The sequence below is a fragment of the Nymphalis io genome, chromosome 19 (assembly GCF_905147045.1).
Source record: "Nymphalis io chromosome 19, ilAglIoxx1.1, whole genome shotgun sequence".
NCBI lineage: Eukaryota > Metazoa > Arthropoda > Insecta > Lepidoptera > Nymphalidae > Nymphalis > Nymphalis io.
The window spans coordinates 10,180,413-10,204,319 of NC_065906.1; the positions used below are offsets into that span (position 1 = coordinate 10,180,413).

At 32.7% G+C, this 23,907-nt stretch overlaps 1 protein-coding gene across 6 annotated transcripts in view; it reads left to right on the plus strand.

The window, feature by feature from the left end:
- Window positions 1-23,907, plus strand: part of LOC126776084 (neurexin-1) — a 194,486-nt gene that overhangs the window by 7,172 nt on the left and 163,407 nt on the right. For all 6 annotated transcript variants that reach the window (XM_050498358.1, XM_050498359.1, XM_050498360.1 and 3 more), the window contains exons 2-3: window positions 9,633-10,031; window positions 10,718-10,851. In XM_050498358.1, coding sequence (XP_050354315.1) covers window positions 9,699-10,031; window positions 10,718-10,851 — 467 coding nt within the window. In that variant the 5' untranslated portion in view covers window positions 9,633-9,698. The remainder of the gene's footprint in view (window positions 1-9,632; window positions 10,032-10,717; window positions 10,852-23,907) is intronic.

Below are 23,907 nucleotides of genomic sequence, written 5' to 3' on the forward strand. Positions count from 1 at the left end.
GCGCACTGAAGCAGCGTGGTGGAATAAGCTTCATACCTTCTCCTCGAGGATAGGAGGCTTTAAACCAGCAGTGCTTAGTTTATCCATTCTCCATTTAGTTTTCGACGTAACAAACCGACGCACTGTTTGTTTAACGCGTTTTTATGGATTTATCTCCTCATACGTTATCGTTACAGAAAAGGACATAGGGTAATAGTCGGTATACCAACTCTCTCTCAAAAGCGGACTAAGCCGTGGTCGGAAATTAGTGATTAATTTCGGCCACGTTGGCTTGGAGATATTAGTGCGATTATTATATGCGCAAAGTTCTATATTCCGACACTCTCATAGGGCTATGTACCTGGTGGCATAGTAATACGAAGAACGGTGTGTGTTCAGGCGTTGGAACCGCTTCAAGTACTTTTCAAAATATCTTGACAGACAAATTCGTTATGTTTTGTGTACTAATAGTAACTTTCCAATAACATAATTATATCTTCAATCAATTAATCTGATTCGTACTAGCAGATAAAGGTGAACATAAATATTTAAAAATATAAAAGTAATATGATTGATACAAGTTCTATGAGTCATTGTTGACGAGGCACAGTAAAACCTATATTTTTGACTAAACTTTTCATTACAAAACAATGGACTACAATGAAGTTGTATGGATATTTTTTATAGTTTCTTCCATTGAATGACTAAAAAGGGTGCATTGTCTATATAATGGAAGGGTGGGAATTATTCGCGGAACAATCACGAATAGCATTCCTCTAGAGGAACGCGCGGTATCTGCGCTTAACGTTGTGGCTGCAATTCTGCTTCAACCTTAGAACAGGGAACTAGATGGAAGTGGTGTGAGAATTGAACATAGTGTTTTTATAGAATAGAAGAGAACAGTTTTATTGCTTACGAGTTGTATCTAAATATTTTACAGAATATAGTCTTCAGATTAAGTTATAGTGCACAAAGACTGTGCAAAGGCAGACTTATTGCTTCCAGCAACCTATTTCAGACTTTGTTTTTTTTTCACTATCTATAGTGAGAAGTTTTTTGGTCCAAAATGAGATATTAACGCATGTGTTATAACATTTCTACAGTAACTGTAAATACATACATTAACATGTTTAGTTGATTTTAAATTGATAAAAGTCGTGTACAGTGGTAGGGCTTTGTGCAAGCTCGTCTGGGAAGATACCACCCACTCATCAGATATTCTACCGCAAAACAGCAATACTTGATATTGTTGTGTTCCGGTTTGAAGGGTGAGTGAGACAGTGTAATTACAGGCACAAGGGACATAAAATCTTAGTTCCCAAGGTTGGTGGCGCATTGGCTATAAGCGATGGTTGACATTTCTTACAATGCCAATGTCTAAGGGTGTTTGGTGACTAATTACCATCAGGTGGCCCATATGCTCGTCCACCTTCCTATTCTATAAAAAAAAAAGTCTAAGTATGAGGAGTGATGTAAGTATGGTAGTAACCCATTCTAATGTTATTCTATTACGTTTATGATCGTGTTGTTTTATAGCCGAGATGGCCTAGTGGTTAGAACGCGTGAATCTCAACCGATGATCGTGGGTTCAAATCCGGGCAAGCACCATTGACTTTTTACGTGCTTAATTTATGTTTATAATTCATCTCATGCTTGACGGCGAAGGAAAACATCATGAGGAAACCTGCATGTGTCTAATTTCATTGAAATTCTGCCACATGTGTGTCGACCAACCCGAATTGGAGCAGCGTGGTGAAATAAGCTTCAAACCTTCTCCTCAAAAAATCGCTAACATCGTTTTATTATTTTAAAAAGCAGTTTCCGATCCTATTTCACATCTTTAAGAACAGTTACAGCACACACATTATCATGTCGAGTGTGCTTAAATGACATTCTAAAAAAGTAATCATTCATTAGTTAAAAAAACTAAAACCCGATTATTAAATGTCGTTTTATTATTATTTAGCCAATTGCGATCCACTAGATTTTATTTTAAAACTATTATCCACTAGATTTTAAATTAAAAAATTAGATAATTTGTCTTTTTTTTCACGCAGTGGAAACCTTCAGAAAGGTACCCGGCTCTCTTTTTATGTGGTACTTTTACCCACTCAAACCGCTGCGATGGCCGTCCTCGGCACGGATCAGAGACGCTGCGGGATCGTGTTGATATAACGCATCCGCGGCCCCTCCTGTGCCGTGCTCCGCTTGTGGCTCAGCGGAGCTCTTCTTAGGGGCTGGAAATAAGCCACTCCCAAAGTGCACCAAAGCCTACGGTTCTTCCGCACCACCTCCGATGCGGTTCTTTCTCAGATCATTTCGTATCTAAAAGAAAAAAATATTATTGATAAATTGGTAGCAGACATTTAACACTTGTATTTTTTTATTGTTCGTATCATGCAAGCTATATCCGCCATATTGGAATTAAACTGACATGATGACATCACAAAGTCTTACACGCGGGTTTCTGAGATAAAGCCTCATTTATCAGACTATGATACGTTACTAGGGGCTACACGAACTGATTAACATACTTATGTTATATAGTATACATACATAAACTGCTATAATCTTCTTTTGCTTCATCATAGTCGAATAAAAAAAAATAGTTTTTCCTTTATCAAATTTATATAAAGTATATTTTTATTTTTCAAAACTTGGGTATGATTTCAAAAATCTATTGACTGTTAAACGTTAAAGCCGCCACTAACAGTTCCGAATGTAGATTCTATCGAGAATCGGCAAAAAATAATAATGATTATCACAGTAAAACAATTCAAAGATAATCTGTATCATATAAAAATACAACCCTTGCATGATAAGCAGTTTGTTGCTTTATTTATAACAAATTGAGTCCAATACGAACAAAGAATTTGTGTGTAAATCCAATGGTTTGTTTTATTCTGATTAATTACGAACGAGATTAGACGATTTGTTTGTTTTGAAATGCCGTGTTCATCTCAAAGGGAAATGAAATGGAAGAATTACTTTTACATGTAGAGCTCTACCTCTTCTATTCTCGCTTTCATGTTGAAATGCTTTAAATAGAACGTTTTTACTGTGTTGCTATTTATAAAAATAGAATTATATAAAATATATAGGATATAGTTGTTGGTAAATTTTATTCAGTTGAAAGGCAAACTTGCAAATAGATATTTCTTTAAATAAAATGTCATTATTATTATTTTTTTAAATTCTCGACGGGACCTCACTTGGTAAAGCTTGTTTGAGTAAATACCAATCACTTATTATAATTATATTTTATAGCAATGTTATTGTGTCTCGGTTTGTACAGGGCCAGTGTAACTAACAGGCACAAAAGACTTAACATCTTAGTTCCCAAAGTCGGTGACGCATTAGCGACTTAATGGATAGTTAATATTTCTTACAGCGCCAATGTCTATGGACGGTGGTGACTATTTACCATCAGGTGACCCATTTGCCACTGTGTCGAAATATTTTCAATAAAAAATAATAAGATTTTCATGACTTTTATATAGCATTGGTGGAAATATAATTGGTAATAAGGTTGTCCGGACGTCGCCTTTGTCTACATGATTTCATGATTTTCTTGTCAGCTATTCTCGTTAGAGTATGCGTTCTGAAGCGATAGTAGTATCATTTCACATTTTAAAAATGTAACTACGACAGGTTATTAAATTGAATGTTATGGAGAAACAGACAAGGCACTTATCTAATTGATATAATATTCGATTAGGAAGTTAAATGAAACACGCGTTTTAAATATTTGCAAAGCTTAATTAAGGATTGGGTTTGCCCTAATTTTGAGCGTGTCACGGTTATCGTCGAGTTATTATTGTACGAAAAAAATGCGGAGCTTAGCTTATTTCAGTCTGTATAAAAATAAAATAAATTTAAAACCTAAAACCGAAAGAAAATGTTCTTTTCCGGATTTTTTTTCTTCCAATTGAATTATTTATCAATTTCAGTAACAGCCTGTGAATGTCCCACTGTTGGGCTAAGGCCTCCTTTCCCTTTTCGAGGAAAAGATTTTGGAGCTTATTCCACCACGCTGCTCCAGTGCAGTTTGGTGGAATACACATGTGACAGAATTTCAGTGAAATTAGACACATGCAGGTTTCCTCACGATGTTTTCCTTCACCGTCAAGCACGAGATGAATTATAATCACAAATTAAGTACATGAAAATTCAGTGGTGCTTGCCCACTTATCATATTCAATTCTTTAGAAACATTGTGGTACGGTCCTACCGTATATTCTATGAACTTCACTATCACAATGTGTTTAATTGTAATATATAAGTTGTCTGCCCAATAGATGATAAATAATGAAATAGTTGGTTATCGAATTATGGAATGCGTGCCGACACATGCAGGCTACTCACGATTTTTTTTCCTAGCACCTAGTTTTTCTAATAAAAAATCGGTGCTTGCCTGGGCTTGAATTTACAAATTCGTTAAAATTCACGTGTTTGAACCACTAGGCCATTTCAACATTTATATATAATTTAGTAAATTTTAGTAACATAAACAAATTGGTAACGCAATGAGGTCTGTCCTTTAATATAGCAATATTCTATTCTGTTATAACCATATAAATAGATAAACGCTTGATATTTCTTAATGATAAACTTTAAATTTAATATTTTAATCTCTATATTTAGTTTTATGAAGACTTCTCCCTAGAGATTTTATTCGAAGTCTTTTTTTAGATATGACGCAAACAAATCTTGAGAAAAGGTTTTAAAGAAACTCGGCTTCTAGTTTTTTCTTAGTTTTAACGAAGTCGTACAAACGAGATTCCCGATTGTATTATTTTACTATGAATATGAAATCATTTTAAACTTTAATTTTTTTTACTGATGGACAAACACTGCTATTGAGGAAGCCCATCACCTCCGGGTAAGAGATGATTATAAGCACAAATTAAATAAATGATTTTGTTGACTCGGAAACCGAATCCATAAGAAGCAAACATTGATTTGTATTACTTTAACGATAACTCAATTACCATTGTATTTTATTTAAGAAAAAAAAAACATGTAACTTTATTCGACAAACAAAATCACTATCTGCTCGGATAATAATAGAATACACTTTTCCAATATTTTCTTATTACATTTTTAAAATAAGATTTTTAGCTAAATTGCATAACATGGATGCGATAAAACCGTCTTCAAGTTAATTCCAGGCCATTGATTCTTCCAGCTTATGCCATATCTACGGGCCCCTTTATGTTAGACCGTGAGAAACGAACACATTTTGCGATAGTGCACGAAAAAAATAGCCTATCCGTTACGGATACTTGCTCTGATCGTTTGCGATTGAATTTCTATAGAGATATCGTTACATTTTCTATATTTTGTAACGAATAATATGATAAAGCGAGGACGTACTCACATATCTAGATGTTTTATCCTATAACAAGTAGATATACGATGTTGTTTGCATAATATTCTTGATTTATTTATTTCACGATTGTCTCAGTTAACCAAAAGTTACCATATAAGGACGGAGTTTTCGAAGTCCAATAAAAACGTATTTGATTTTTCTACCTAGAAATTCTAAGTAGCAGCCCAGAAGGTGCCAATCCATACTCCCGTGCTTCGTAAAACACGTAAAGGCGTTGGTCCTGTGCTTAAACTCTTTCTAGCCGTGTTGGATTTCCTAGTCTCCCTTGAGCATAGTTGCCGTGACCAAAATCGTCATTATCATCATATTGTTGCAATATCATAAGTACATAGTATAATTGTATATATGTGTAAATTGGTATTGTTTGTATTATATGCATTTATGCAGTGTGTTGAAACTTCGCACAAATGTTAGCTCTTGCGTAATAGTATCGTCAAAGTACAATACCGCGTTAAATTAAGATTATTACCGGCTTCATTCGCATGCTACGTACTTGCGTACAGTTTGTCAGATTGATTGACGTTTGGGGTTCCCGTTTTCCTTCTCAAATACGCAACTACGAGTATAGTAAAGTAAGCTTGCAAATGTTCCACTGATCATCTAAAGCCTCCTCTCCTTTTAAGATGGAATGGCTTGGAAAGAAGCAGTTATAGACAGAAGCCGCCATGAGTATCTAAAAAAATTATGAAACTAACCTCTGAAAAAAATATGAGTCTGTTATGGATACTCAATTCTTCTTTTAAGAATTAACATTAAGGGGATTGCGTGACGAATCAAAAGCCCTTGTCATTTTTATTTTGGTTTTAAATGATCGAATATATTTTACTTAACATGTATTCTTTGTTATAATATTTACATCCCACAAATGAGCCTATGGTATATATATACATATCGGTGATAGTTTAAAATTAAAAACCATGGGAAAGTGCTCGTAAGAATCTATATGAATATATAATAAAGTATATTTCAAAGATATTGCGATGTATATTTCGATTTTGACAGACACCCCAGGGACGCGTTATCCTAGTTTGAGGGTCCAGCTTAAGCAAAATTGATAGTTAACCTTTTTTTCTATTTGGAACAAATTTAGTTATTTATATTTATTATTATTTATAGAAATATATTATAATTTAAAGCAGTACCATTTGCAAGGTCATAATAGTTACAAAACTAACTTACTTACTTATACTAATAATAACTAACTTACTTATTTACTTGTATCTAAAGGCATACTCGTAACATCTTAGTTCCCATAGTTGGTGGGGCATTGGTTATGAAAGGAATGGTTAATATTTCTTACAAAGCCGATGTCAATGGGCCATGATGGTTACTTACCATCAGGTGGCCATTTCACGACTCCAAACCTGTGTTATAAAAAAAATATCCACATTATAAAACCTTTTAATTTAATTTATAAATATATCTGTAACATAAAAATTAAAAAACGAATAACTTGTCGAAAGGGACAAGTCGTCGCTTATTCTGAATGGTTGAAATCTGTACGTGAAATTGACGAAGAACGATCGGTGAAAAACTTTCAGTAGGCAGTGAAACGGTGCCAACTTTCTTTTACCTACAGTTTTATCTCTCACTGCAAAATATTTCCGAAGTGGATGCAATGTTCTCTGAAACTTGATAGATTTATAATGAACAGTTGCAGATGAGTGATCGGAATAAATGTTGCGTTCAACTGTTATGGAGTTTTGATTGAGCAATAAATATTATTATTTGAAATTCGTACAATGTTTGATATGATAGGTCACTTTTTGTGAATATCGAATATCGCTCTATTAACAGAGCTAACGCTCTAATAACCGATATGATACGAACTGCCATAGCAGACTAATTGTCCAAAATAATCACAAACACAATGGTTTGTATCGTTTTTCATTTATACGAGTAGCTAGTGTAATTGTATATTTAATTTTAATTGTCATAAAAAGGATTTTAAAATTCATTACGATCGGTTCAGTGGTTTAAGCGTGATGCAGTAACAAACATACAGACTTTACTTTCTTATTAATAACATTTGTTTGATATTAGTCTGATTACTAACATCGTACTATCTTTAAAATATAACTAGTCTAACGGCTTACGGAGTAGCGATGTGAAATATGCAGGGTCGTTTCTGATTCCTTGGACTATTAGCCAAAAGTTTGTATAGAATTAGAGAATTAGTAACTAATCTGTTAAGTCTCTTGTATTTATACCTTTAATGTATTTTTCATATTTAAAACATAAATTTATTTAGGTCCATTTTTATAATTTATGGAATCCGTGATGGCCTAGTGGTTAGAACGCGTGAATCTTAACCGATGAGCGTGGGTTCAAACCCTGGCAAGCACCACTCGTGCTAGACGGTGAAGGAAAACATCGTGAGGAAACCTGCATGTGTCTAATTTTATTGAAATTCTGCCACATGTGTATTCTACCAATCCGCATTGGAGCAGCGTGGTGGAATAAGCTCCAAACCTTCTTCTCAAAATGGAGAGGAGGCCTTAGCCCAGCAGTGGAACATTAACAGGCTGTTACTGAACTACTACTGACTGAATATAATTTATTTGTAGTAGGGCTTTGATCAAGTGCGACTGGGCAGGTACAAATACCTTTCTCCTATAACAGTGTTAATATATATTAGTAGTAATGAAAATATTGTCTTCCTATTGTTATTATTAATTAAAATTACTTCTCTTGAAGTAAAGTAACATGCCAAGTAAATGCCCCAATGTTGGGCTAAGGCCTACTCTCATCTCGAGGAGGTTTGGAGTTTATTCCACTGCGCCTGTATACCGATTGGTGGGCTAAAGTTATACATTAATTTTATAAAAGAATTTATCTTAGGCTGGTGGAACGAATATCGACCAGCTCCTAATATATCACATATGGAACTTCTAAAGAAATATCGAATAGTATAAATTATATGGTTTGTTGCAAGACAAAATGATATATAGAATCGGAATATGGTCGTTCATATTTTATATGAAAAGGGATAAAATTATCATATATTTAGACTGAATTTTTACTCGACTGTTGGACTAATTTAATATATGAATGTGAATCTCCATACAGTTTCCTCAAGTTTATAGTTGTCATTTCGTAAAACCACTTTAACGTTTCGTTAAATTCGTCAGTTCTGAAATGTACTTATTTGTAGACGACTTTTTTATTTTGATATATTCTCAACATCATGCATTTTTTCATATCCAATTTATTTAGGATTGCTTTTCTTTTCGATTCATCTATCTCTTAAATATTACCTCAGTATCTCTCTTTTTGGATATATGTGATATGTATTTTATATTTTCCCTTATAGCGAAAATGCTTCTGCTAAATATTTTCAAATATATGTACTGCCGATCTTTTGTTCACTATCTGCAGTTCCTTAGAACTTTTGTCCTCTCGGACGAGACTATTTCCCAGTCTCGTGGTCTATGCCGCCCTAGTTTCTCGTTCGTATCGGCAGTTGTTTTGTTCGTTGAAGAGGCTTTTACCTGAGAATCGCTTCTGCCAAGAAACATTTGTTGGCAACTGATAGAACAAGTCAGATCTTGACTTCTTAAAATTTTGCTTGAATACGCGCTAATGGCACGAACGTTTCATGCCAATGATCTCTTTGAGTTAGTGAAGTGGCCACTCGAGTTCTATACTCAGTGATTAATTAGTAAAGTTTAAAAATAAACATCTTCAAATTGAAATTCGAAATATATTTTAGTTTCAATTTAAACCATTTTTAATTAGTATGTTTATATATTTTTTGATTGTAAGTGGATGTACGCTGTTAAAAATACTCCTTAAATACGTTTGTGAAAATAATTAAAACTTTAATTTTTGTATTAATTATTAACATTTAGATTATAGTACTCTTATAATTATATAACGATGGTATGATTTTACTATATATATGCTATTGATTATAATTATTTCCAGCCTTACGAATGAGTATATAATTACATATTAAGTACATAAAATACTAATGATTTATTATTTGAAAAGGTTTTTTGTTTCTTATCAGTTATATAACGATTTGAATATAAAATGATAGTACAATGTTTTTATGTAATCAGTATAATTAATTCTGAAGCATATTGTACTCTAAAACTGGAATATAGAATTAATTAAAAAGAAAAATCTACAGAATACAAGTTTTATGATTATTTATAATAATTTGTTTCTTTTTTATTTAATTTTACAATGTAATGTAAACTGTAATGTAAACATTTGTTTTCAAAGTGTGGGTATTAATTTTATAATTTTGTTTCAGGCACGCAAGAAATGAAACGTAAAAGGTCGCTTACGGGCGTCGCTTGGTGACGTACAGCCGCTAGCTATGTCCGCGGTACACGTCAGAACGATGCGTTACATACTATTTTGTCTCCTGTCCCTCTCGCTGAACAGAAATCTCGCGTTCGTTCTCGATAAACAGAACCCTTATTCACAATTCCGCAAATGGAACGCCGGATTAAATGGCACGTTGGAACTTGAGTTCAAAACTGATGTACCGAACGGTTTACTTTTATATACGGACGATGGTGGTACTTATGACTTTTTTGAGTTGAAATTAGTGAATGGTGCGTTAAGGTTGAGGTATAATTTGGGCGGCGGAGCACAGATTATAACGGTGGGAAGCAATTTAAATGACGGCCACTGGCACAAAGTTCAGGTTAGTTTTCTAAGTTATTTTATCGATATCTCGATTATGAACTCTTTAATATAAAAGTCAGGATTATAATATTAATATTCAATACGCATAGTAATACCATTTTGAACATATTTTTGTTTTTTTCTTAAAATATATTTTTTATCTTTAATCTTTGAAAGTCATTCATAGCTGTCTTTATATACCTATACTAGTATAAGAGTAGGCACTGGTCGTCTCTTGTTTAGTAGTGAGGATAAATGATTCAATGCTTAAGAAGATCAAAACTTTAAGCCAGATAGATTTCACACTCAATCTTTTAGTTTCCGAGTTCTTTCACTGTTTTGTATTGCCCTTAAAACGTTACATTGACATGATAATGTCAATGTTAACACGTTACATTGACATGATAATGTCAATGTAACGTTTTAAGGTGATAACCTATATATCTGTTAGGGGAATCCAGGCCGAAATAAAAAGCAGTAGTACGCATATGGTTTTTCATTGTTATCAAATGCTTTATCAACTATGTAAAGCGAGATTAATACTAGTCCTTGTTATATTATTAAAATATAATTAACATAGATGGTAACTTCATGACCAAATTTGAGTTAATTGATAAATAAATAATTTCTTATTTTTTATTCGATAGTATTTTTGATTAAATTAGATCATTGCTTAGCGTGATAAAAAATAATTAATTCTGTCAGGTGGCGCGGCGCGATGAACACACTTCTTTATCTGTGGACGGAATCATACAGAGCAAAACGTCGCGGGGCAAGGAGTTTGCGTTTGGAAAATTCAACACAAATTCTGATGTGTTCGTCGGCGGGATACCTCCATCGTGAGTACCTTTACCATATAATTTACGAGATTTATTTGTTAGCGTTGAGTTAATAATGTAATACCCGCTTCTTGATTGATGTATTTAGTATCATATATTTTGGTGACGACAAAATATATGTTACTTTGATCTTTTAATATTTTATAGAATATACATTTGCTAAATCTGTCTAAGATTGATAGACTTCGAAACTGTTTGACCGATCGCTATGGAAGTTGGCACGTATTCGTATTTTTTCGTAGAGGTTTTTTAAACGGTATTTAGCTTCACCGTATATTTGTTTGTTTCGAATCTAGTAAAAGCAAGAATACAACATTGTGTTAGTTTCAACAAGGTAACGGGGGTCTGATGAATGAATCATGAGCTGGACACTGGAATTTTTCAAAATTTATTATACTGTCTTTTCACTTTTTTGTTACTAACATTAGATGTAACTGTTGCACATCAAGTTTTATACCAAGTAACTGATCACTATGACTATCGGCGTATATATATATTATATAAATAAACAGGCAGGATTATTATTAAGAAATTAATATGATTAAATTAAGAATTTTTATTAAGCACCTAGTAAAACAGTCATGGAAGAGCTCTATTTTCGATGGCTGGTGTCAACTAGCATGCCAAATTTTCCTAAGAATAAAATAAGAACTTACAGCTTTAGAACTTGCGAAGGTTATAATATAATTCGTATATGAAAACTAGCCAAGTCAGACTTTAAGCTTTAATATACTATCCTAAGAACTAAGAAGAAATGATATTTTATGTTGTTATAAATAAATTTCAGGATTGACCATTGAACTTGGCACCCATTTAGATCTCACTTCTTCTGTGGTTGAAGTCAACAACCAAGGCATATATCATAATATTGAACTTGAGTCACATTTCACATTTATGTTTGTGATGGGATATCATTAATTTTTGTACAGAAATTATTCGTAGATACTTATTCATACAGTACAGTAACAGCCTATTAATGTCCCACTGCTGGGCTAAGGCCTCTGGTAGATATAATATAATTTCTATATATAATATGATGTTTTCCTTCACCGTAAAGTACGAGACGAATTATAAACACAAATTAAGCACATGAAAATTCAGCGGTGCTTGCCCGAGTTTGAACCCACGATCATCGGTTAAGATTCACGCGTTCTAACCACTGAACCATCTCGGTTACTACTTATTCATAATAAAATTAATACTAAATGGTTTTGTTAATCTACTGTATTTTCCTACGCTTACGGGGTACAGTTGTCTTTTTTGTGTTATTTTTTATACTTTCTTGTACCTTTGAAATGTTCGAGTGAATTGCTCATTCAGTATCCAGAGTTAAGTATTTACCTACTTATTACTTTATACTATTATATTATTATACTATTATAACTATACTAAAAATATTATTAACTTTTAATTTAAACTACTGCCGAAACTATACCTAATTACTAAAAAAAATTGTAATGATAATATAATCACAAATATTCCAAGTATTAATTTAAGAAAAGAAAATCTATGAATTTCAAAGCATAGCATTCACGAAAGACAACCGTGGCTGAATAAAAAATGAAGGGTGGTATTCCACTCGTTATATATCCAAGTGAAGACCTTGAAATTCACATAAAGACCAGCTGTCATCAATTTTGATTGCTGATTCTTACATTACAGGCACTATAAGTAAATGTTCCTAATAGAATCAATTATTTGAAAAATTATAATAAAATGATAAAAATTTACTAGTTTCTGATTTATTTCTTTGAATTCACCCAACTACCTATCTGGATGCCAAATTTGAACTTTCTAGGTCATACTATAATCATAGGAAAGTGAGTTAGAGTTTTGACCTATAGGTCAGTCAGTGATAAAAATGATGATTTTTGGACGTTAATATTTAAATAACTGTTTGAGTTGTGTTTATGAAATTCGAAGCACATATGCATCTCGCAAGTCTCAATACATGAGACAAATTTGACATGTTTTTGAGTTATGAGGGGGTCAAAAGTGGTTCCAAATGGTTCGTGTATTACAAACGGTGCTGCTCGTCAGTTCTGTTAGCTTGAATTTGGTTTGACACGCTACCGCGTGTCTAGATTACGCTTTCACTTCGTAACTACTCAACCGATTATAATAAAATATTGCACACATGTTCTCGGGGGTACAGAAAAGAAAATGGGTACCTTAACCCCTCCCCCCTTTCATGCAGGCAAAACCGCGGGCGAAAACTAATATAGAACATTCTATCTAATTAACCAGGTTTCGTCTCGGTAAGTCATGACGTAAATAAATTGCCAGTTTAGTTATTTAATAAATATATTTTTACTTTAATTCATAAGATTCTAAAGAAAATTTATTAACCATCAAAAGAGGTTAACATATTTTAAAGGTCATAATATTTTTTTAAAGCAAATGCATTTAAAATGTTTCGCCGTTTTAATGTTTTATATTTTTTTTTTTTTTTTTTTTTTTTTTTTTTTTTTTTTTTTTTTTTTTTTTTTTTTTTTTTTTTTTTTTTTTTTTTAGATAGAATAGGAAGGCGGACGAGCATATGGGCCACCTGATGGTAAGTGGTCACCAACGCTCTTAGACATTGGCATTGTAAGAAATGTCAACCATCGCTTACATATCCAATGCGCCACCAACCTTGGGAACTAAGATTTTATGTCCCTTGTGCCTGTAATTACACTGGCTCACTCACCCTTCAAACCGGAACACAACAATATCAAGTATTGCTGTTTTGCGGTAGAATATCTGATGAGTGGGTGGTACCTACCCAGACGAGCTTGCACAAAGCCCTACCACCAGTAAATAATCTTTATAATCTTTTTGCACTTGTTAATGTTAATTTAAACAGTCTACCTCAAAATAACTCTAGGCCGAAAGTTTATTTTGGTCTCGAGCCGACGAATTAAAATGCCATGCCGTTCAGAGCAGAATCGTAAGGAATTCCTGAAATTCCGTTCGAGTTTTGTCTTGTGTAACATTTTTTGGACTTTGTTTTGTCACGGACGAGATTTCACGATTTTTTCTTCATATGTATATTTTATTTGCATCATTATTTCGATATATTTAAAAGTAAAATAATGGCTTGTAAATTTCTCACTGCTGAGCTAAGTTTTTTCTTTTTTGTGGAGAATACAGTAACAGTAACAGTCTGTTAATGTCCCACTATTAGGCTAAGGTCTCCTCTGCCTTTTAAGGAGAAGATTTGGAGTTTATTCCACCACGCTGCTCCAATGCGGATTGGTAGAAAACACATGTGGCTGAATTTCAGTGAAATTAGACACATGCAGATTTCCTCAAGATGTTTTCCTTCACCGTCATGCACGAGATGAATTATAAACACAAATTAAGCACATGAAAATTCAGTGGTGCTTGCCCGGGTTTGAACCCACGATCATCGGTTAAGATTCGCGCATTCTAACCACATGGCCATCTCAACTCTTGTATTCTTGTGGAGAATACTTGTAACTTATTCCACCATACTGCTCCAATGCAAATTAGTGAATACATATTTGATAAATTTTCATCCGACTGAAGATGTTTTCGTTCACCTAACAATAAATAAATCTTAAACGCTAATTAAATAAATTGAAATGCATTCTTGATTGTACGGGCTTGAAGCCGCTACCTTCGCTGAAGATCCACGTGTTATGTCATTGACTTATCTCGGCTTAATTTCGAGATATTTGAGTATTTGTATCAGAGGGTATGTTGGGTATCTATATATTTGAAATCATTGGGTACGATCAGATATCATCCCTTCCGCCTTTTCACTCGTTTTTAGAAGGACGAATATATGTTTCATTAATATCCTTAATAGCTGAGAGGCTCCGTGATGGGAAAGTTACATACAGATTTAGAACTCCTTAAGTGACTGTCGTGCCTACTAATAAAAGTTTTAGGTTAGTTGGAGATGAAAATTCGTGCCTTTTAAACAGGGTTTGCAAATATTATTATTTATAGAAATATTCTATTTGCTAGAATATGGTTTATGAAAATGAATTTGTATGGAATTTGGTTTTGCTGAGTCGCCCAATTTATTAGAAGAAAACGTTGATATCGCCAGACGCGCGCAGGTTTAAGTCCACGCGAGTATTTTTACGATTACCATATATTTTACATGCGGTGGTAAAGACAAACATTATGCAGAAATATAACTGCATGTATGGTATGAAAAACATTTATAGAACCAATTTGTAGTGAACCAGCGTGGAAGACTAAACCTCGTCTAAAATGAGTCTTAAATTTCAGACAGAGGTTTAGGTCCAGTTTTGTGTTATAGGCAGCTGCCTAATATATAGTGGTAAAATACCATAAGTGAATATGAAAACAATGAAACGGTATAATTCATATATATTATAAATTATAATATATGTTATACTAACTTTATTCGTTATTTTTTTGGTCGCAATACCAACCCGCATTAGTTTCACCAACCCGAATTGGAGCAGCGTGGTGGAATAAGCTCCAGACCTTCTCCTCAAAAAGAGGGAGAGGAGGCTTGGCTCAGCAGTGGGACATTCACAGGCTGTTACTTACTTACTACTAGTGTATTGTCGTTTTATACATAAAATGAAGATATAACCTAATACTTATATGCTAAATATATATTGCATGGTATATTGACAAAAATATACAACGTTACTTATATATAAACGTCGTTGATTGGGTGTTTAGTTTAACACTGATTTGTCTCTTTCTGTCTTTATTTATTTGACATTCGAAAGAAGAAAACACAGCATTATTTAACAAATCATTCCCTAAACATTTTTACGTAAAGCCGATATAGTCTGACTTTTTACAGTATAATTTACTACTAAAGATTTCTAGTCTTGTCTCTGGTCTCAGCAGACGGTATATACAGCTCGGTGTCCGAAATAAATCATGTCGGATGGTTACCAGCCTCTGATTACGTTATTGTGGAGAATTTGCGGCAATTAAGACGAAGCAAAATCAACACCGACTTAATTGGACAGAGCCAGCTCGTTGTAAACTTAATGTTCTAAGATAATTCACCATCACGATTCTTTGGACAACCTTAAGTTTTTTATATCTTTAACTTTCAATTTGAATTTTTTGCTTAACTTGTTATTAAGTTTTAAATTTGGTTAGAGTGGGTTAATTTTTATTTAAGCAGGATTACACTTGTTTGTATATACATACTTTGTGTTTGCTCGGTATGAACTTTATATTATTCATACCATGTATGTGCAAACAAAATAGTATTTGATCATTATCTTATAATAAACTTAATTAAAATATAAATAAAAATAACAAGAAAATACTTTTTGATTCAAACAACAAAGAAGATTTAACAAAATACTTTCTTATAACAATCTGTTTTGACCGTCTCAATAAACATTGTCAGCCTTCTTAGAGTCGCAAACTCGCAATTCATTGATTATCGGCTTAGCCTTCGCGCGATTCCTTCAAAGGGCCCAAAGGAAATTGATTAAATACCCACTAGACACCGATACCGATTAATGAAGCTGCACAAATTCTATGTAATTAATATGGATTTCACGTAGAATTGTACTCAGCTGATTTGGTATTAGTATCACGTATCGTTTCTTGTCTCAATTTTATTTATAGTTTACTTCACTTTATAGAAGGTGTTTTTTTTACATCAATGTGATTCAATGTTTTTTCCCTCCCTATAGTAATACATATGATGTAATTCTGCTTAATTTTACTGAGAGTATCGTCCTTTTTGGCTTTTCTTTTCTACATTTTAGTATGAACGTATCAATTATTAGACTTTTTTGGCAATTGTTAGACTTGATCCATTCCGGATAAGATATACTGGTTTCTACGTGACATTTGCGATATACGTATGTGCAAAATTAGAGTTCGGCCCATCGGCTTCAGTCAGGATGGCTTTCTGAAGCTAGACCAGGAAATTATGCAGGACATATTACACTATACAAGCACTATTTCCTCTCTTAAATAATCTTAAATAATAATATATGCAGGCAAATTCTACACGACTGTCAAAGTTCAGGCTTAAACGCTTACGTGCTTTCTATGGCTGGGGATAAACTAACTTTTGAAGCTAGGGTAGATACTGCGACATAATCAACGAATTTTTGTCCACCGGATACGGAATATGGACCTATGATCTCTAGATCTGCAGTTTAAGGTACCAACGAAGGAGGAAGCCAGAAATAAAACAATTCTGAAACAGTAAATAAATACTATATTATAAAAAAAAGCCTTACTTAAACCTTAAGCCTTCTCCTCAAAAAAGGGAGAAGAGGCCTTAGCCCAGCAGTGGGATATTCCAGGTTGTTACTGTAAAAAATATGCTTTTGATCGTTTCGCATTGATTTATTTTATTCGTGAAAAAATGAATATTCGCATCTTTCGACTAGATAACGGTTATTTGATAATTAATTGTTGAGCTATTGAAGCTTTGTTATATAAGAAAATAAAAAAAACCAAACGAGTCAATTAAAACTCCTGCGTGAAATTAAAGGTTGGAAACAGGCCAGCCGCTCTCAACTTCTACTAAAACTTGTTATTCGCCTACAAACTATACAATTAGTGGGAAAGAGTTATAAAATAAAGATACTTATAACTCACTCTGGTGAAATTCTGGCAACTGGCATATGGGCCACCTGATGGTTTGTGGCCACCACTGCCAATAGACATTTGCGATGTAAGGAATATTAACCACTCCGTATATCACCAATGCGCCACATGGGAAACTAAGATGTTATGTCCCATGAGCTTGTAATTACACTGGCTTACTTACCCATCAAACCAGAACACAACAATACTCAAAAATATCTTTAACATTTTAACTTTTGGCCTGAGCGACCAGTTTTGAGGGTGCCCAACTATGTCTATTCATAGTGTACAAGTGCCGTCTCTTATCCCTCACTATCATAATCCGACAACGAACCGGCAAATCGGCAAATTCGACAACAAATTGTGTGTTTTTTCCGCGAAAGTATAAGCCACTCTGAGTGATTTTAATGCGAATCCCTGGAATCCAAGATGTTTTGTTGCTAATGCTTTTAATTAATATTTACACTTCGATGTGAAAATTAGCAATAAAAATATGGGTGTTTATTTATTTTTAATAATATAAATAAAATAAAAGTATTATACTTATAACAAAATCTATGTCATTTATAAATAAAATCATTATTTTAAAACAGGTCAAAATGTGTTACGGTGTTCTAGAAATGTTTGATATTGAATATACGCTTGGATCGAGGTCGTATTGAAAAGGTTATCATTTCGTTCGTGTTTTATCAACATCGATAATATTTGTAATTACTTATATCAATAGTTTAAACAATATTATAATCAATTATGAATTTTTAAATATAGATGAAATCGTAACCCGTTACTTTGTTCAGAAGAAGGTTTTTAATTATTCTGAAATGTATACGTATAGAATTATTTGTAACTAGCGATGTGTATGCTAGTGTCTAATTTGAAATGTTGATTGTAACAAGATAAAACTCGTCTTCACGGAATCCCTGATGAGAGCTCCACCGAGCCACGAGCGGAGCACAGACAAGAGAATGCGTTATATCGATCCGTGTTGAGGACGAGTAATATGGTGACATTAGTGGGTAAGAATCCCACATAACCTGTTTCACACCCGACGGAGCCGTGTACCACTTCGTGGAAAAAAAGTCTTCATGGAAATGTATCTCAAAGCCAGAATTCGAAGACGTGCATGTCTCTCGCCAAGTATTAAAAAGTTCGAGCAATTGCCGCGAGTAGCCTCAAGAGTCTCCTTTGTCCCTGCCAAGAAGTAACGAACTACAAAGAAAAAAGTAAATTGTTACATTCTCGTAACGTCTTTTGGTCTGACAGTCTTAATTAATACAGCTGTCGACAGGAACATCTTTGATATTATATGATTATACTTTTATTTTAAATTATATGCAAATTTTGCTTAAATTAAATACTGGAAATTCTAATACAAATCGTAAAGGTTATTGGAATATATTATGAGATTTTATGTAAAAATTCGCGTGAATATTTTGGAAATTAAAAATAAAAATATAAAAAAAAAAATGTAAGAAGTCGCATAACGTATACGTAAATGATTTATAACGTAATATTTATTTGATTTTCAATTTTTTTTCAACTAATTAAGTACATTAACACTAACATATGCGATTGCTAAACTAGCTAAACAGCATTAAATAATAAATTGTAGCTTTTTCAAAACCTTACATACCGCTTTGTACATATTCAACTTACAACAAAAAACTTCATACTACTACTACTTCATACCAAATTTTATTAAACTCAGTGATTTAGTCATGGAGGCATAACGGAAACGATTATTTTCTTATTTATAATGTTAGTATGGATTTGTAAATAACAATATCAATAGGAGTAACAGTGTTTTTAAGAAGGCTATCTATCTTTTTAGCATATTTCTATTTAAGTTAAGCCCAGTTATAGCTGTTATTCGTAATAAATCAATAGATAATATTCAGTTTCATCACGTCTTCATTCGTATTCAACGCGTATTTCTCATACTCCTGAGACGCATTAACTGCTATCGATTCGAAGGGGATAAACTTAACTTATATTATAATATTATTTTTTAAAAAACAAGTATTCTTGGGGTTAATTTTTATTGAAATAAATATTGCATCAAGAGTTACATTTTACAAAACAGCTTCTCTTATACAAATATGGGAAGTAATGTTAAATATCAAAATATTTACCGAGTGAATCATATTTTTATACATATTATACTTATATTATATTTGGGCTCGATGACGATATTTGCTCGCTATGCTTTTGTTTGCAGAACTCTCCGATATAACTTTGATCTACAAATATCCATTGTTAATTAAATTTCATATTTAGCGTTAAACAGACAGTCTGATTAATTATAATTAAGAACCCATGTTTACCTTTAGGCTGATATTTCCTGGCTTTATAATAGTCATCTTTTTCCACGAGTTTGGAAATAAACCTTATTTTTCAAGTCCTCTGAGCGAGTCTCTACGGCTACGTAGTACGCTACGAGTGCTACGCTGCTACGTAAGTGCTACGTAGCTAGATTTTTTGTTTCAACGTAATTAATGACTCCAGTGTGGCGTTCTAAATCTTTCAGTATGTTACGAAATGTGAAAATTTCGCTCGTTATATAGGAATGGCTCTATTATTATTATAATAAATCATTAGGTGATAGCTTATATACTTTTGTATTAACATAATTATAGATTACAGGTCAAAAATGTCTCGTATTATTCCACTGTTCATTATTTCCAATACTTTAAAATGTTAGCTAAAATAAACATTTATTATTTTATTAATAAATATTTACGCAACACTTAAAACTATATATATATACTTCTTGTTGGTGCAGTTACACACATTTAAATAAAAATTATATCATCAATTTACATGATAAAAAAACTTACTCAGAAGAAGTAGTAGAAAATCTTTATACTAAATATTTAAGACTAAAAATGAAACGTATTATGGTTTATTCTTAAAAGGTTATGTCTTCGTTTTACACGACCTATTTAACCGCATGTCAAAGGAAACTTCATTGAGCAACATCCTGCGGACGTCATCACTATTCTTTGTATGTGTGTTGGATACGTAGCGAAATTAAATAGTGTTCTCTCGCTTTATACACACGCTTTTTGTTTTTGTCTTTCTCCAACATCTGCTCAGTGCAGGAACTATGAGTATGTGTTTATGTATATTTATGACGACACATTTTGTCAAGTTGAGTTCAAATGTCGTGATGCTCTATTTCTTTTGGGCGTTTATAGAGAACGTAGCAGCGTCTTCTGTTATGGTTCTTTCGAAACACTTTTTCGTCGATTGGATACATGTTTATTCAAAGTCATGCCGGTTTTTATCAGCCTTTTCGTATTATATTGAACAAGAAGTAAATTGAAAATACTAAACCAGACACATTCTCAAAGATAAAAGTATTCAATCGACTGAGCCATCTTAGACCATTTTCAGAAATATGCTTAGTACAAGTTTAATATTTTTTTATTACAATACTATATAATAATAGACCTAATGCCTATGCTATGAAATAGTTTTGAGAATTTAATACGAAATCCTTACTAGCTTCTAATATGACTTACCTAAAAAAATATGAATTTGGATAAAATGTAGTCCTTATTACAATCACAATAGGGGCGACGATATGTAAAAACAATGTGTTGTATTTGTAACGTCGTAAAACAAAACATGACCTATCTCATCTCACATCAAAGGGTCGTGCTAAGCCTCCTTAGGACGTCACTACAAAGTTTTTGTGAGACCAATTTCTTACATTGGCTCCAATATTTGTCAAACATTTGACACGTTCATTCTTATTATAAAGATATGCTCAAATTATTGTGTAAATTTAATTTTTACCATTGTAAATAAAAATCATAATAAATAAAAAATTTACTACAGCACAAGTACAACTTTTATATCAATTTCAGCACTCGCATATATTAATTATGAACAATCAAAATTTATATCCTTCGTAAAATATTTAATCGTCATTTTATAAGATAAAATAATACTACGACTAATTTGGAATGTAAATTATATCGGTAAGAACTGATAAGAAACTCGGTACATTTAAATTTGTATATCCTGCAAATTAATACCAAACCCTTTCTATTGTTTTTATAATCTTGTAGTAAATAATAATCCTTATTTGTTTATATTAAACTACTCGAGACGACCAAGAGGTACCGATTATAACGTGACATTATAATATATTTATGGGTATATGACATTTTATTATATATATATATATATTATATGACGTTCATTTTATGTATAAATAAACGTGTCCACTTTGTGTAACTGATAGGCTCCTTTCATTTCTTAAAAAAAACATGATAAAGACTCTACCTCCATGTCAAAGTTGCAAACAGTAGTTTAGACATAAAGTAGCACTTTACGTCAAACATTGGGTCCAACGTGCAACCAAAGAGTGCAAGGAACTCTTATGAGATTTAGGTCACAAACTGCTGTTTATTTTTATCTTGAAGACATTGTCTGTAAGTTTTGGAATATAATCGATAAATCCCTGTGCAGACAGAGTTTAATGAAATTGTTTCAAATTTCAAACAGTTTTAATCAAATAGAAGATTTGTAAGTGTAATCTTATATATAAAAGTAGATAGTAGATATTAGATCAAGCTCCAAGCTTTATTATCCAATCAGCTCGATGGTTCCAAATTATTGTACTGTAATCTGAATTTATAAGATTCAGATATATATTTAAAACTTAGAGAATTAGGCTATAAGAAGTACATTAAAATGAATTTGTTTACATACCTTATTATTTATATTTAATAGTATTTAATTTAATTAGTTTTATCTATGTAACTTAATTGTTAGAAAAGAGTAACTAGACTAGATTTGCCAGGTCTTCTCTGTATAATTTACATTCCGAACCGATGTTAACTATTCATTAAATTAATTGAACTCTTGTAAAACGAAGTATTAAAAGTGCCCGAACGAGCTTACTTGAATAAATATTGATTTTGATGTCGTAGTAATTTTTATAGACATATTTAACATGTAGACTGTTAGTTTTTTACGCATTGTTCATCGTTCATCAAAGCTGCTCGTGAATAGAAGATATTTTTTCATATTACGTTAATGCGTTAGAATAAGCCTTGTGTTAAGATGTATTAACAAATATAGTGTAAGAACTATGTAAAAGTATCATTGAAATAAACCACCAACACCTAGTTTTTTTTAAGCAGCCTGTTAATGTCCCACTGCTGGGCTAAGGCCTTTTCTCCATTTTGAGGAGAAGGTTTGGCGCTTATTCCACCACGCTGCTTCAATGCGGGTTGGTAGAATACACATGTGGCAGAATTTCAATGAAATAAGACACATACAGGTTTCCTCACGATGTTTTCCTTCACCGTTAAGCACGAGATGAATTATAAACACAGATTAAGCACATGAATATTCAATGTTTAAGATTCACGCGTTCTAACTACTAGGCCATCTTGGCCTAATTGATATATCAAATCTAAAAAACTTAATTGATAGGTTACCTTTTACGAATTTCAAATCAGAAATATCACGTCACGCACATACTGATTCACATTGGAAGTATTACATATTTTTATAAATAAAAAAAACGTATCCGCGTTGTGTCGTAAATAAGAAAAAGTATAATAGGAATGTATTGCTATTATAATTTAATTTTATTAATATTAATATTCCTGTAACATCACTGGAACACATACAATTATTAATTTTGTATCTTCAGAAAAATGTTATTATAACCGAAAGTCTTTGAAATTTTGCAATCACGTCTCGTTATGAAGTTATGAAAAAGATGTTTCATAAATCACTCAACTTTGACGGCAACGAATACCTCATTAGTGACCCTATTACTGGCTCTGATTCAAAACTTATTCCTCTTAAATCGAACAGGTTTTACTTTCAGGGCTTATATTTGATTGTATTATTTTTGTCAGATCAATATTATTTAAACAATAATGATAATTATATATTTATATATTACCTAAATATTTACTACACATTGTAATTAAAACCAAAATGTTTAGATTTGTTTAAAAGTAATTTATGCAATTTTTTTTATTTATATAATAAATATAATGTTTTTTTTTATAGAATAGGAAGGCGGACAAGCATATGGGCCACCTGATGGTAAGTGGTCACCAAACGCCCTTAGACATTGGCATTATATGAAATGTTAACCATCGCTTACATCACAAATGCGTCACCAACCTTAGGAACTAAGATGTTATGTCCCTTGTGCCTGTAATTACACTGGCTCACTCACCCTTCAAACCGGAACACAACAATACCGAGTACTGCTGTTTTGCGGTAGACTATCTGATGAGTGGGTGGTACCTACCCAGACGAGCTTGCACAAAGCTCTACCACCAGTTTGAATAATATCTGGACTAATAAACGAATCTGATTTTTTTTTTGCGTTAATTTCAGTGAAATTAGACACGTGCAGATTTCCTCACGATGTTTTCCTTCGACATCAAGCACGAGATGAATTATAATCACAAATTAAGCATACGAAAATTCAGTGGTACTCGCCCGGGTTTG